At 44.2% G+C, this 15,266-nt stretch overlaps 1 protein-coding gene across 6 annotated transcripts in view; it reads right to left on the reverse strand.

Moving 5' to 3' along the window:
- Positions 1-4,799: 4,799 nt before the first annotated feature.
- Cryl1 (crystallin lambda 1) overlaps positions 4,800-15,266 on the reverse strand; it is a 125,040-nt gene continuing 114,573 nt past the window's right edge. For 4 of the 6 annotated variants that reach the window (XM_010633799.2, XM_010633802.3, XM_010633801.2 and 1 more), the window contains 3 exons: positions 9,502-9,607; positions 5,340-5,446; positions 4,875-4,988 (listed from right to left, as the gene is read on the reverse strand). In XM_010633799.2, the coding sequence (XP_010632101.1) occupies positions 4,875-4,988; positions 5,340-5,446; positions 9,502-9,607 (327 nt within the window). Of the gene's footprint in view, positions 4,989-5,339; positions 5,447-9,501; positions 9,608-15,266 lie in introns of all 6 variants that reach the window. The other 2 variants (XM_010633798.2, XM_033759882.1) reach the window with 1 other exon arrangement.

Genomic DNA, 15,266 nt, shown 5'->3' on the forward strand with positions numbered 1-15,266 from the left:
GTTTTTTTTTTTTTTTTTTTTTTTTGGTATCAGGGATCGAACTTGGGGTCCTAGCGCTTGCAAGGCAGGCAGTGGAACCACTGAGTTAAATCCCCAACCCACATCAACGTCTTTATATAACATGCTTATGGTGAAAGCCAGAATATAAAGAAAACCATAAAAGAGCAAGTCAGAACTATACAAAATGAATAAGTTTAGCAATTTGCTATACTTCCTTCCAAGCGTATTCTGTGTATACATCCACATGTGAGCCAATGGCCTGTAGTCCTTATTGGACAGATCAAGTCCCTCACTCTGGATTTTATAGGCTCTGAGAGATGGACACAATATTTTTTCCTTTAGGAGTATTACCAACTTTTCCCACTTGACAAAACACCTCTCACATAGCCCACATGCAAGTACTCAGTGTGAATCTCTGCAGGCTACAGGTGGGTGGCTCCCCACTGTGCACACCAAGCCTGGCAAGGGAATGCCATACATCCCTCACTGGGAGTGCCATTCTCTGATCTGGCCTCATGTGCTACATCTCAGCACTGAGGCTCAGTGCAGGGATGTGGAGAGGGAAAATGCAGAGCTTTGTCAGACTTCCTGCCCAATTTTCTATGCCTGTGACCTGCATCTGGAGACTGGTTGGTTTTTTTCTAGATGTCTTTGCTACATGCGTATGTCTCACTAGCAATGTTATTTCGCATCATATTTACATAGACATTTTGCACCATATTTACAAAAGTTTCTAGCTTTTGTTTTTGTATAAAAAAAGTGAGAACAATGCAGGCATACAGAGAAAGATCTAAAGAGAAAATCGTGTTGACTGATGCTGAACCAAATGACCATCATCATCTTTCACATTCAATCTACTGACTAGACTAAACTGTCTGGATGGCAGCCAGGTAAGGAGGGTTTTCAACCGAAGTGAAACTTTTCAATGGCCACACAACATGGAGACTCAATCAGTGTATAGTGAGCTGCCCCGCTGAACTTAACAGGAGGTCTCTGTCCTAGACAGGCAGGTAAGGAAAGCCAACCATGATGAAATGAAAGGAGCACTGTATACACATACACCAGCAGCATAGGCTCCCTGGGATGGGAGCCAATTGATCGTGTTTGCTTTCCCCCACTAGAACTACAGTGTAGCTTGATGCAAGTAGGTGTATTTTCTGTTTCAGTTCTGTCTTCAAAACTTGGAGTAGTTAGATGAGTCTATTTAAATTAATAAAATTGGTGCTCTGGTTTTAGTATCAGTCTTTTGATTTGGATTAGTGTGAGAAAAATCTCATCATTTATGAACTGTACATGCATTATATGCATTAACAAATTGTTTTCCAGTCACAAGTTTTGGCCGCCTTTTAAAAATTGTAGCTTCACATCAAGTAGGAACCAGACATGAATCATAGGAACTGTACCACTGGCCCCAAAGCTAAGCGCACAAAACTGGGAAATTGTTCTGACCTTAGTGCACAGGGAGCACTGTGGGTACTCTGGGTAGACACCAGGCTCAGAGTGTGCATCTTCATGTGGACAAACATTTTGCTGAGAAGATGCTTTGCTGATAAAATGACTCAGAAACCAGTCAGAATGATGTCTAATAGGTTGGTCCTCCTAAACCACTCCTATTTTGTAATAGGAACTCACAGGGGAAAAACCTGGCAAACCCATGTGGTGAAGGCCAACACCCTAGTAATATTAGTTAGACATGATGGTCCCCATGAATGGATCCCTGTCTACTCATGAGAAAAATGCCAGACAAACCAAGACTGCTGCCATTCTCCAGGGTCCCAGGCCTGGGCTCCTTAGGACTGTCGAAATGACAGCTAGACTTCATGATGGAGCAGTGGTGGAGATGAGGAGCTGCCACAGTCTGGAGCCATCTTAGAAGTGACACTGAAGGCTGAGCTGGCAAATTGGGTTGGGGGAGGAGAGAAAGAAGTCAAGGATGACTGTGGCTGCAATGACCACGTAGATAGTAGACAGCTGACATTTACTGCATGAAAAACAAGACAAGATTGAGAAACTGGCCCAGACCAGAGGAACCCAGGCAGACATAACAACATGAGGTGTAGTGTCATAAATGGAATCCTGGACAGGACAGAGGTAGGAAATGGATACATGGCATTCACTGTGCAGCTGTCCCACTCCTCAGAGCCACCAGGCATTTTGCAACCCCCAGCAACAAACAGCTGTGGAGAGGCCTCCTGCAAGCCAAGGTGCGCATTTCCATCAGAGCTGCTTTCTTCAGACATGGCTGCTTGGGCTGCGCATATCCTGGCTCTTCCTACAGCCTCATGTCAGACCAACTCCAGCTCTTCCCAGCTGTTTGCAGAGCTGTCTTCCTAATGCTGGCTGGTCCAGAGCCACAGATGTGCTTTCCACTGTTCTCAGGCTTGAGAGGCTTCATTTGTTTTTCAGCGTTTAGGTGAGAATCTCTGGGCACTGTTCTACCCCATCATTTCTTTGATTCTTCCTCCTTATATGTTATGAGTGATAAGTAAACCATGAGGCCCCTGTGCTGCTTTATATAGCTGCCCCTAAGTTTCTGTAGGAGACTGGTTCTAGGATGATGGAAGAAACCAAACTCTCCAGTTGCCTAAATCCTTTTTATTAAAAAAAAAATGGTGTATCATTCGCATAAAACCTACATACATCCTCCTGTATGCAAAATCATCTCTAGATGATTCATAAGCCCTAAGGACAAGAAAGGGGTCTATACATGTAATGTTTTGGAACTTTCTAGAATTTTTTTGTCAAATTTTTTGATCCTCAGTTGGTTGAATCCTCATATTCTGAAACTGCAGACATGGAAAGTTGACTGTATCTCAGAATATGTCTGACATCCACACAAAAATACTTGATGCAAAAGTGGGAAAACAGAACTCAGGCATGGAGATGAATATGTTCCCATCCCACTTCCGTCCCCCAGGCTGCTCCTGCCTGGCTTGTCTGGGGTCTCTGCCCTATCTCCACCCTGTGGCTGGTCCTTGAAGAACTCCCGTGGTTCACAGGTGTGGTGAACCAGATGGTCTGCACATAGGATTCACCTGTGCCCCACACCCAGGTACATTGCCTCCTGCCAGAGAATGGTGCAGGGACTCAGCAAAGGAGATGGGAGTAGGCTGAAGCAGGTCACCAGAAGCAAGGAGGAACTGGACACAAGGAAAAACTGGAAGCAAGCAGAAGTGTCAGGGAACCCCAAGGATAGCGAAGCAACCCTGGTAGGAAGTGTATGGCTTGAGTCACCAGAACTTAGGGAGTACCTAAAACTTAATCAAAGAGAAGGACTAGAGACTTTTCTGGGCTAAGGCTTCCCCTCACATCTTGCCACATCCTCTCTCTAGTGGGGTTTTACCATCTGGGATGATCACACTTCCTGCCCCTCCTCCTGGGTTTCTGGCCTTCCAGAGCAGTGTCTAGCCCTGCTGGCACTACTTCTTATCCATGATGGTCAGGCCCAGCCTGCCTCACAGATCTGGCCTGGACCACAGCATCTCCACCTCCACCTGCACTGCTATCAGAATGAACTTAATGGGTCCTGACCTGAACAGGCCACTCCCTACTGACAAAAGGTTTTGGTCCCAAGTGAGGGTATAACTACTGGTATGGCCCTACAACTCCCCAAGGTCAGGCCCTACCTACTGTAGCCTGTCTTTCCCATACCCCAGGCCTCTCCCATTCTTTCCCTGCTAGAGGGACTGGCTGACCTGTATCCAAAGCAGCTCCTCAGCCACCTCCTCAAAGCCTTCCAGGGCTCATCTCCCAGGTAGTACAGCCCCGGGTGCATGGCACCTCTGGAGCACCAACTATGCTTACGTCTCTTTTTGTTGTCTTCTGTAACCTATGCAGAAGCAAGGATCATTTTCCTGATGCCTGGCATTTTCAGCTGTCCAGAATATGTTGTGAGAATACATGAGTGTGATGATTCTATGTGGTTCCCCATCAGTGATGCTGCTTTCAACACCAGAAGAGCCTAGAGGAAAGGCAGGTAAAATTGAGATGCCAGTCATCCAAACAGTAAGGCCCAGGGGCCCCACAGTGGCATCAGGTGGTCAAAGTCATTATGATGTGTGTGGCTCAATGGGTGGGAGGTGTGTGCACTGCTATTTCCCAGTGTTCTGGGAACTAGTGCTACGAAAGACCACATGTTAAAAGAGGAAGTGGAATATGATGGGTAGAGTGGGTATCTTCTGTAGAACTTTGAAACCCCTGACTTGCTGTAGGAATGGAGTTCCTCAAGGTTAGGCAGTCAATGGTATTTCTCAAGTATATCTGACCAGATTGTCACGGGGCACTGTGGAACCAGCTGTGGGAGTATTGACTCAAACTGGATGGTTTTTGCTGAATAACAAAGTATCTGCTCATTACTCATCTGTCATGGTCACTCCAAGATATGCCAATAACCAGAATTAAGTGCTATTGTTCTCAGGAAGAACAGAAGAAAAAGAATGTCTTTATGGAATCAAAAACTTTTATTCAGAATAAAGATTAGTAAAATGAAGACAATTGCCTCATAAATGCAGATCCATAGAGTACACAGAAAGGGATTAGAAAACTGATTATAAAAATATTTTTGCTACTGATTAAAATAACAGGAAGCCATAATCATTGACCATAAGATGTAGCCATATGTAATTGTTCTGAAAAGATTAAAATCTTCAGACTATTTTCCCAGAAGGCAGGAAATCAAACCCAAGTGCTGCTGCTGTGACATCCAAATCCAGGCTGATGTTCCAGGTGACCAGTGGTCAAACAAAGGGGAGAGGGCTCTGAATCTTCAGGCCATGCACCCCTGGGCTGCTCTCTGCATTGGAGACTGGATTGAATACTTTTAATTTTCCTAAACAGGACTTCAATGGAAGAGTGACAGTAGCATTAGGAAACATTTACTGGGGTTGCTCTTGACTCTTCAGTTTGGCAAGTCTCATAAGGCAATCATCTCTCCACTGCCTTCTGGCAGCTAAGTGCCCTGGGTCATTGGGAACCTTTGAACACATGGCCTGGGGAAAGAAAGGAGGGGAGGTGAAGCATTAGATGAAAGAACTTGCCAGGAGTATACCTATGGTTCCTACTTATCCTGACTTTTTCTACATTGCTTTCAAAGGCCCAAGAAATAGAAAACCCCAATTAACACATGCTTTCCAAATCTTAGAGGCTGAGGACAGGTAAGTTTCTATTTGTTCACGGGTCACAATTCTTGTAAGTCTGCTGGTGACCTGGATGGGCAGAGTCAGGAAAAAGGAACCACCAAAATCAAGGGGCAAGATTCCCCCTGCAGATAAGAGTCCAACTGGCAGGTGGCAGAGGAGAAGGTGACAGTCAGCACGCTCCTCAGCAATGAGTCCACACACCTGGTTAACTTTCTCAACTGTGGCCCCAGAAAACTCTGGAATGGGTCCAAAAGTCTTCAGGACGCGTTTCATCCCTTCGCTATACCTGTCACAGTAGTTCACCATACCTGAAATGACATGAAAACAAGAATCCACCAAATCAGCAAGGGTAGTTATAATCCAAACTAAGACACTGATTCAGAGGGCTTTTCCCCAGGGATGCGTTATCTCCAGTCTTCTCCAGAGAGAGGTGGGAGATGTATTACTTATTTGCCTGGGGCAAGGAGGAATTCTATGGTAGACCCTACACATTTTTTCCTGACTTTGCAGCTCTGAAGAGCACTGTGTCCTGGAAGCCTGGAGTGTTGCCTCCATGCTGGCCCTTTGTGGACATTTGGTCAGCCTATGTTCATGCACTGTTGGTTTGGGCCTGTGGGGAGGCAGTAATGGTGGTGGGGAGTACATGGTGGGGCAAAGCTGCTTACCTCATAGTAGCCAAGAAAGAGAGACAGAAAAGGGTTTGGATCCCAATACCTCTTCAAGGGCCAGCCACATTTAATGTCCTGCCACTAGACCCCTTCTCGTAAAGTTTTCACCACCTTCCAATAACTCTGTAAGCTGAAGACCAAGGCCCCATATGGACTTTTGGGAAATATTCAAATTCCACACCATACCAGGAGGAAGTGGGAAATATTCACCGTTTTAGGGAAGGCAGAAGCACCTAGATCCCCTCAGAAGCCAACTCCACACCCTCTCCTTTGTGAACTGCAATGCCATGGGATTCAACTCAAGTGCCACATTTACCTCTCCATTAATTCAGAATTCTTCAGCTGTGAGGCCCCAAAGAGAAGGGGAGGATCACCCTAAACCTACAGGTACTCCAGATGCACAGCCAGAAAACTCTTCCATGTCACATTTGTAGGCAGCGTCAAACTCCACCTCGCTGCTCACCTCACCATGCCTGCTGGGCTGACACCACAGGGAGGCACATGCCTGGCTCCAGGTATCCACCCAGTGTATGAACCCACATCTACATGTGAACTGATGTGCTGTAAGAGACAGGGTTTCACAGGACTTATGAAAGTAGATCAAAAAGGCCTGAAAGCTCAGAGGTCCCTATCTGTTCCTGTTCCCAGGATCAAATCCCAAACCTAAGGGAAGACATGCCTAAGGCCAGGGAGGCAGAATTACCCAGGGTCATTCTCACTGAACCCTGTTGCATCACTGTGGCTTCTCATTCTGAAAAAAAACGGCAGCTCCACATAGATGATCCAGATTCACCAAGCAACATTTTTAAAAAAGGTAAGTGCCTACACTTAAGAATAACAACCACTTCCCCTAGAGGTGAATTCCAGGGGCTGCCCGATTCTGAGATGTTATTTTACAGAGAGACAAGAACAGGAAAACAGCCCAAATAGCCCCAAGGAATGTCCCCAGGGAGCCCAGCTCAGCAAAGCACACAGTTAAACCATGCACTTAGCTCTGATTCCCTATTGCACAGCAAGAAAAGTCAATCTGTAGTTTGCATTTCTTTCTCTTACACATGTGAATCTTTTGGGGAGAATTTAAAAAAGCAAACAAACATACAAAAATTTAAAAACAAAAACATGGAAGAACAGTAAATTAAACAAGGTAAAACTCTATGAAGACTTCTATTAAGGATGTAATCTATTCCAAGCAACTGGCCATTGTCCGGGTTATTTCTCATACCAGCATAACAGGTGGTTACTGTTGTCATTTCCATTTAGAGATGGGAAAACTGAGGTGAATAAAGTACTGACTCAAGGCTGTATAGCTAATAAGGGTGAAAACCAGGATAGGGACCTGACTGATTGGTTCCAGAGGCCAGAAGGACTATGCCAAGAGCTTGTCCTTCATGGGCAACACTTTTAAAAGTATCCAAAAAGGTAGAGTAAGCATGCTGCCTTCCTGTTTTTCAGGTACTATTAGATTAAAAACAAATCCTAAAATATTTGCACTAGTTCTAGATAAATGGTAGCTTCTAGGATTAAATAATCTCTTTAACCTGAGAAGCTTGACTTTATGAAAACACTATCAGCAAAAACAAACTCTCCTTCTTTAATCTTGATATATTCTGGGTGACACTGTGGAGAATAATGGACATTTCCACTGATTCCCAGCCAGATCTTACAACTGTCTAAATCTGAGCTCTGGAATGCTCTGAAGTTGAAAACTACATCCGTCTCCCGTTATCATATTAAGGCAATTAGGTTTTCTTATCATCTCGGCTTTGTTTGAAAAATTATTATAGGCCTCCTTCCTGTCTGCCACCCCACTTGGTTCTTGAGTTTCTGGTGTCACTGGTTTCTGTTTCTATTTGTTTGAGACTCAAAGCTGTTCTCAGTTCTCTCCCTATTGAATTCTCATGATACCTCAATTATCTTATTTTTCTCAAGAAAAAAGAAAGAAAAATATGTAGTTATCAGGCAGTATTTACACACATTTCAAATACTTAAATATCTTCACCATTTACAAGATCTGGTTGAAAAAAATTTGAAATTATTCAAGACTAATTTAATGATACTTTTTTTTTTTGGTACCAGGGATTGAACTCAGGACCTTGTTCTTGCCAGGCAGGCATGGTGCCACTGAACTACATCCCTGGTCCAATATTTTTAAAGTATCTCGCTTCACTTGCATGTGGGCATCTTTCTTTACATTAGCTTCCCGTGGTCAATAGACATCTTTCTGCAAAACTGGAATGCCAGTGGCTGGGGAGAGTCCTCTCTCTTGCCCTTCAGCTACTCTTATTCACATTTGACTTTAAGGGAGACTCACACCAGCTATTGGACATTTATGTGGCACATACAACCAGACCACTCATGAAATCCTATGTGTACCTGCTATGTGCAACAACATGTCTAGTAAATCAGCTTAGATTATTCATTGGAAAGTATTTCATGAAGTACTGTGGTGAAAATGGACTGAACTATTACCAAAGTGTAATGGAATTACAGAACTGAAGTCAAATAGATTCCCATGGGTCCCCACCTCCCCCTTCCATTTCATGGCAGGAGTTTCCTCTCTAAACACAGCTCCCCAAATCTCCACTCACAACCTGCCTTCTCCCAGACGTGAACTCCAGTTACTAGAAAGTTCTTCCTGCACACACTGAGCCCAACTTATCTGCCTGTCTTTTCTAATTTTCATTCTGGTTCCACCCCTTCAAAGACAGGAACACACACGCGTGACTATAATCACCTTTTTCCGATAAGCCCATTTCTCAATATCCATGGTTAAATGTAGACCATGGAGTTAGATACAGTGTTCCCTTTTTCTTTCTAAGTATGTTTTACCAGTTCAAGATGTCACTGTTAAATTACTTATAGAAACTTATCATAAGTGCAGAGAAGTAATGCAGAGAAGCAAAAAGAGAATGTTACCTAACATTTTAACACTAAAAGACAGCCACACATCTAGGTGGCATCTGTCAAAATTTTGATACATAGCTTTTTTTGATACATTTTGTTTTAACTTGGTATATGTCTTATTGGTTGTTTTACAGAGGTCTTCTTTTTAAATCATTCAAAATCTGGTTTATGGAGTTTCACACTTGTCCTCAAGTTATCTTTTAGAGTTACCACATGGTGGCTCATGTAGGTCAGCTCTGAGGTTGGCTCTAGGCAAATGTCTTAATCTCCCCACCCCATGTGTCCTCACAGGCTCCCGTTCCATGAAGCTTCTGCCTCACAGCTCCTGGACCTTCTACAAGGGACACCTATAGCTAGAGAAAAGCATACTTCCAGGTTACCTTGTTTAGGCAGCCCTCCAGCAGAGGGCTAAGTTTTCACATCTCTTCATCTTTTTCTTTCTTTTTGCCTCTAAATAATTTCATCATCTTCTCCAGGGAAATAGCACTTTCTCTTCCACCATGCAGGAGGAAATGCAGAAGAGCTCCCATAATATCATGTCCCTCTTTCTTTCTTTTTGGTTTTTTCACACTCAGAACCCATGGATCACAGATTCCACATGGGTTTACAGCTCAGTGCACAGTGTTCTGTGTCCCAGTCTGTACCGGTGAATTTCCTGGACTGCTGATTATCTTCCACAGGTGCTGCTGTTTCTATTCAGTAGTTAAAAATGCGAAGGCAACTTTTGGCTGTTCACAAAACCCAGAGAAATTATCAGCAGCCTCAATACTCGGCCTAACCTAGACACATACCTTCTGCGTTGAGGTGCATAGTTTCCAGTGGTCCGATGAATGCGTAGCGCATGCCCAATCCATCAGACATGACAAGGTCCAGATCACTGGGAGACACAACTCCTTCCTATGTAGGTGAAGGGGTAGCATACAGATAAGATCTCTGGAACTTACCAACACTTCCACCATAACTTCTTTAAAGCAGTATCTCCAAATACTGCTCAAGGCACTCACTATTGAATTTTGATCTAATTTTGCACAACAAAAATATTGTATATACCTGGGTCCTGAAAAGAGAATGTTCTGTGAAATGGTCAAATACTCACCTTTTCAATACCTTCAATCAATCTGCACCTGCCCCCAACCCCCGCCCCTACCCTACAGTGTATGGTCACCTGCAGTTTTGGAGGCAGAGAGGACAAAGTGCCAGCGAGGAGTAAGGATGGAATATCAGAGGAGAAGGGCAAGAAAGGCTTTCTGGACACTGGTTTAGGAGGTGGGGAGTAGGATTTGTGCTATGTAGAGAATGGGAAGGTGTTCACAGTTTCACCTGCCTGCATGCCTGGCCTTGTTCCACTATTAATGAGTCTGTAAGAAATGTTTATTCTTTGATGGAATGTAGCTTAAAACCATGGCTTTATCTGTCAAGGTGGGGGCCTTGAATCTTCTGCAGGGCAAAAGGGAAGCTGTTATGTGCTTAGCTCAGACTTTCAAGCTACTGGCTGTGTTTCCTAGCCTGCTCTTGTCCCTGCTTTAAACACTGGCTTTGGGAAGTAGCAGCAACAATGCATAAGGAATGCGCTCACTCCTACCTGAGGAGCACTACAACTTGGGGGGTGGGGGGATGGACATTCAGGAGGGTGGGCAGGGGCTGAAGTATTTCCCTCAGTCCTTCAAGGGTCAGACTGCAGCACTACTGTAGGGTCTGTGCTCCAGGTCTTCTTCCCCAGGAGTTTCTGCCACAGTGAGTCCATCCATGAGAGGCCACTAACCACTGGGAGCCTTGGTGGTCCTGTTAGCCACTGGCCAGGACCCTGGGGTCCCCATCCCAGATTAACAGCTGCATGCTCAGCATCCAGCTCCCAGGGAAGGGTGCAGGTAAGGGCTACCAGACACAGGTGAGGTCATGGCAGATCCCCTGCCTCTCTCTGAAAGGCTATCTAGCATTCATTCTATTTCAGAATCCACATTGGCGAAAGGGCAGTCCTCAACCCCACAAGGTGGCCCTGCCTTGCAGGAGGCTGGCCCCTGGAGAGCTGGAGCTCCCCCTGCTGTCCTGGCCTCCTGGGACTTCAAGGCAGCCAAAGAGGTCCTGAGGAGTAGGGAGAGAAAGGGACCTATGATACCTACCACCTTGGCTGAGGGACACACAGGTGCTCTCAGGGCTACACGGTCACCTGGATCCATCTGAGACACCCCCTAGTGAGGCAGGTTTGAGAGGATGGTTCCTAAAAACAAAGCAAAGATAGACCCTGCAACTGGCCAATGGCAAGTATGAGCCACATCTGACTGAGCAACTCTACAGAACCATTTTCCATCTTGTTAAATATGTGTGTAAGACATAAACACACAAAAGACATTCACAAGCCATATAGCATAGAGAGTAATTACAAAGTAAACACTCATCTTCTCCACAGCATCCTGCCCCTCCTTCTAAGAGATAAACACCCTGAATTCTGTAATAGCAACTCTTGGCTTTTGAGATTGGCCATCTATGTTTACATTCCTTATCAACAGAGCTTGCTTTTTTCCAATTTCTAATGTTTTGGTTGATGAAATTGTATTTTCTACCAAGGGGTGGGGTTGTAGCTGAGTGGTAGAGCACTTGCCTAGCATGCATGAGGCCCTGGGTTCTACCCCCAACACAGAGAGAAAGACAGGGAGAGAGGCAGGAAAGGAGATGTCTTAGTTACTTTTCTTATTGCTGAGATAAAATACCAGACACAAAGTTAAAGGGGGAAAGGTTTATTTAGCTTACAGTTGGTAGGGTGGCACAAGGCAGAGGGGCAAAAGTTCATGGTGGGTGGAAGTTAGCAAAAGCAACAAGAGACCTTAACAGCATCTTTCTGCCCTTTTTATTTTATTCAGACAATTTAGAACAGGTAGGACTCACGCCCTTAATCCTAGTGCCCTCAGGCCTAGTCCCAGCATGAAACAATTCCAGCATCATACACTCTAGATCTAGCCACCTCAGAAAAAAGCCCCACTTAAGACCAAATGAGGATTTGGGGGGACTTCTAAATGCAAGCCATAACTAGGGGAGAGGGAAGGAGAGGAAAAGTGGGAAGGGAAGACTGGAAGGGAGACAGGGAGCGTGAGAAAGACAGAGGGAGCACCTATGTTCTATATAGATATAGTTTGTCCATTCTTACTGGCACATAAAATCACAGCTTACTTATCCATCCTTCAGCTCAGTAGCATCTCAGCTGCTTCTAATGTGGGGCTCTGGCACCTAGCATAAAGACAACATTCTAGCACATGGCTTTGGCCCCATCAGCATAGGACCCTTGGGGCCTACAGCTGGAAATGCTTCCTCTTCCCCTTTATTAGACAATGATGAGCTGCTCTCAGAAGCAGTGCATCATGTTCAGGTGCCTTGGGCAAATGAGTTCCTACATGGGTGGTGTGGTGTTGTCATTTCTGCAAAATTGTGCTGACCTTGTAGGGTGCAATGGTGTCTTATTGGGTTTCCTACCACATGTTCATTTCGACTGCAAAGGAAAGCAAAATAATGTATTCAGTTCACTCAAATGCTGACAAATGCTCCTTCTTTTCACCTCTAATTACAAAGCTATAAGGAGGGAGGGATGTCACTAAGGAGGAAATAATCCACAGCAGGTACACAGTAATGCTCAGAACCATCAAAATACCAATCAGATGGAGAAGGGTCATGTCCACCTGCCTTCCCCTACTTGGCAAGCACCCAGTGTGGGAAGACTGGCTCTAGAGCTCTCTCCTGGATGCCAGCAATCCTGGGCTGTGGGTTCCTGCACCCCATGGGCTCAGAATGCAGTGAGAGGAGGCCAGGCAGTATCTGCTGACTCTCCCTCAGCACTCATTTCCATGTCAACATTCCAAAAAGCCCCAAGTTTTCATTTTAGCTTTCAAACTGTGAAGGATGTGAACATGGAAGCCACCCTATACAGGCAATGCTATTTTTCTTGGCTTGATTTAGTATTTTTAGAGCTGACTTTAAAAGGATTTCAAAAATACACAAAAAGTGAGCCACCCAGAGTAGTTAAGTTTTGTTTTGCTGGGGTATTGAACCCAGGGTCTCACAAGCACTCTACTACCCAGTGATACCCCCAGCCCAAAAAGTTTTGACTCACGCATCTGAGCTCACTGAACCCTACTACAGCTTGAGAGGGACAATTCCCAGATGTTCTCTTTTCCTTCCTACTTCATTTAGGGTAGGTCTCTCTATTTTTTATCAATTACTGTTCCCCAACTGAACAAGTTAGAAAAGAAGAGAATGTTCTGATATCCTCATTTCCTCACTCTTTCCTGCCCAATTAGGGATTTGTAAAGTAGATTTCTCAAAGCTTGTGCTTTTACCAAGAAGCTAACTCTAGAGCAAGAAAATGGTCACGGGTAATGTACTTCAGTTCAACTCCTTGCTGACTATAATTTCAGACGGCTGAAGCAGACACTGGAATTTCTCCCTGCTGCACTTAGCACTGAACTAAAGGTTTCATGTTTAGGATGTACTGAAGCTCAGTTTTACTCCTGAGCTCAGCTTCACCCAGAGCTTTGTGGCATCTGTGACCTAAAATTATCATAATAATTACAATAAATAATCACGGTACAGAATAAGCAGAAAGAAGTGCTAACACTGAAACACTGAACTGACAAATGATTCCTGGAAAATGAATGTTTGGGGAATGCGATCTGACCTCAGGCTAGTTTTAACATTTATCGGAACAGCTATCAACACTCTCTCCATTTTGTGGTAAAATTCTCAAGTTGCAGGTACAAAAGAAAAACCCCAAGTGGTTAAAAGATTCCCCAAAACTCATACAGAACAATGAACACTAAAATCACTGTTAGCTCAAAACCTGGCTTTGTAACATGTCCTGAGATATGACCAGGCAAGGAGGGCCCAGAGAGAGCAGTAAGGAATCCCCTTCGTTGAAAAGCTCCTCTCACTTCTACTTTCTTTAGTTACAATCTGGGACTCACCACAACGACTGACACATATGCACAGCCTGAAGAACATGCTTGGCACCTGGCGCACTGGGAATAAACGCCCAGGCTGCAGGCCATAAGATAATCATCCATGAGATAAGGAGAAAACTCAAGATAGTAAATGAAGCATTCAATTTCTATAATTACATAATTAAAGGTTTAAAGATGTAATAGAGAGGGTTCTACCAGTAAGACAGGATCAGGAGGGCACACACATACTTAAACACACTTATACTCACACAAATATATACACATCAGTCCCGCAGCATCTGTGAGGAGCGGTTCTAGGACATCCCTTCCCCATACAGATGCTCAAGTTCCTTAAATTATAGTATTTGCATAGAACATATGCACATCTGCCTATATACTTTAAATTACCTCTATGACTTATGACATCTAATTTAGTGTAAATCTATGTACAGTAGTATCCTGTATTTTTTAGGGAATACTGACAAGAAAAAAAAGACTGTAACATGTTCAGTAAAGATGTAGTTTTTTTCTTTTTTCTTTTCTTTTTTTGGTACTGGGGATCGAACTCAGGCCCTTGTGCTTGAGAGGCAGGTGGTGGAACCATTGAGCCAAATCCCCAGCCCAGATGTAGATTTTTCCCTGAATATTTTCAGTTGGCAGCTGGTTGAATCCATGGACACAGAACCATAGATATAAACAGCCCACCATGTGTGTGTATTTATTTTAAGGAATTGGCTTATGTGATTGTGGGGCTGGTGAGTCTGAAATCCATAGAATAGACCTCAGATAGGCAGGATAACCTTGCTGTCCATAAGTGGAATTTTTCTTCTTCAAAGGAGCATCAATTTTGCTTTTCAGATTTTTCAATGGATTGGATGTGGTACCCAGATTACAGAGAATAATTTCCTTTAAAGTTAAATGGATTCCAAAATATCTCCACAGCCACTGAGAGCAACTGACTGAAGAGCTGCGTGCCCTACCTGGCCCAACACATCCTTATATGGGACAGAAGCTCACAGCACGGTCCTCACTTTCAGGGGTCTGGGACTCTGTGCTTTTGTTTGTGGGGAGAGGCAGAAGGGGCAAGACACATCTAATGATTAGCATTAAGCAAAAGATTAACACAATGGATTCTGTGGTGCCTAAAGTTGGCCTGTCAGAGATCAAGGAGCAGGGGAAGGCACAGAGGGTTGTACATGGTGGAGGTGCCTGATTTATGGTGGATGAATGAATCCTTGGTGGCTGCTGCCTCTACTGAGCTATCTCTACTGCTACCTCTACTGAGCTATCTCTACTGCTACCTCTACTGCTGCCTCTATCAGCTACACAGAATTATTTTCCTTCTTGCTGGCCATCACATTCTTACATATAACTTTTCTTTCAATCCGTGTATTTTTGCACACTTCTATTCTCATTTGCTTTTCTCATGCTTCTTCAGGTCTCTTTCTAATTTTGTTTTTACTAGTTTTGTCTAATTTTGTTTTTACTAGCTCCCAGCTTTTGTTCTTGTATTTTGTTATTTTACATTTTCTCACATTGGTCCTGGATTCTCATGTGTGTGTGTGTGTGTGTGTGTGTGTGTGTGTGTGTGTGTGTGTAAACACTCTTAACTTTACCACCACCATTCTCAT

The sequence above is a fragment of the Fukomys damarensis genome, unplaced genomic scaffold (genome assembly GCF_012274545.1).
Source record: "Fukomys damarensis isolate Sample0158 unplaced genomic scaffold, DMR_v1.0_HiC HiC_scaffold_38, whole genome shotgun sequence".
NCBI lineage: Eukaryota > Metazoa > Chordata > Mammalia > Rodentia > Bathyergidae > Fukomys > Fukomys damarensis.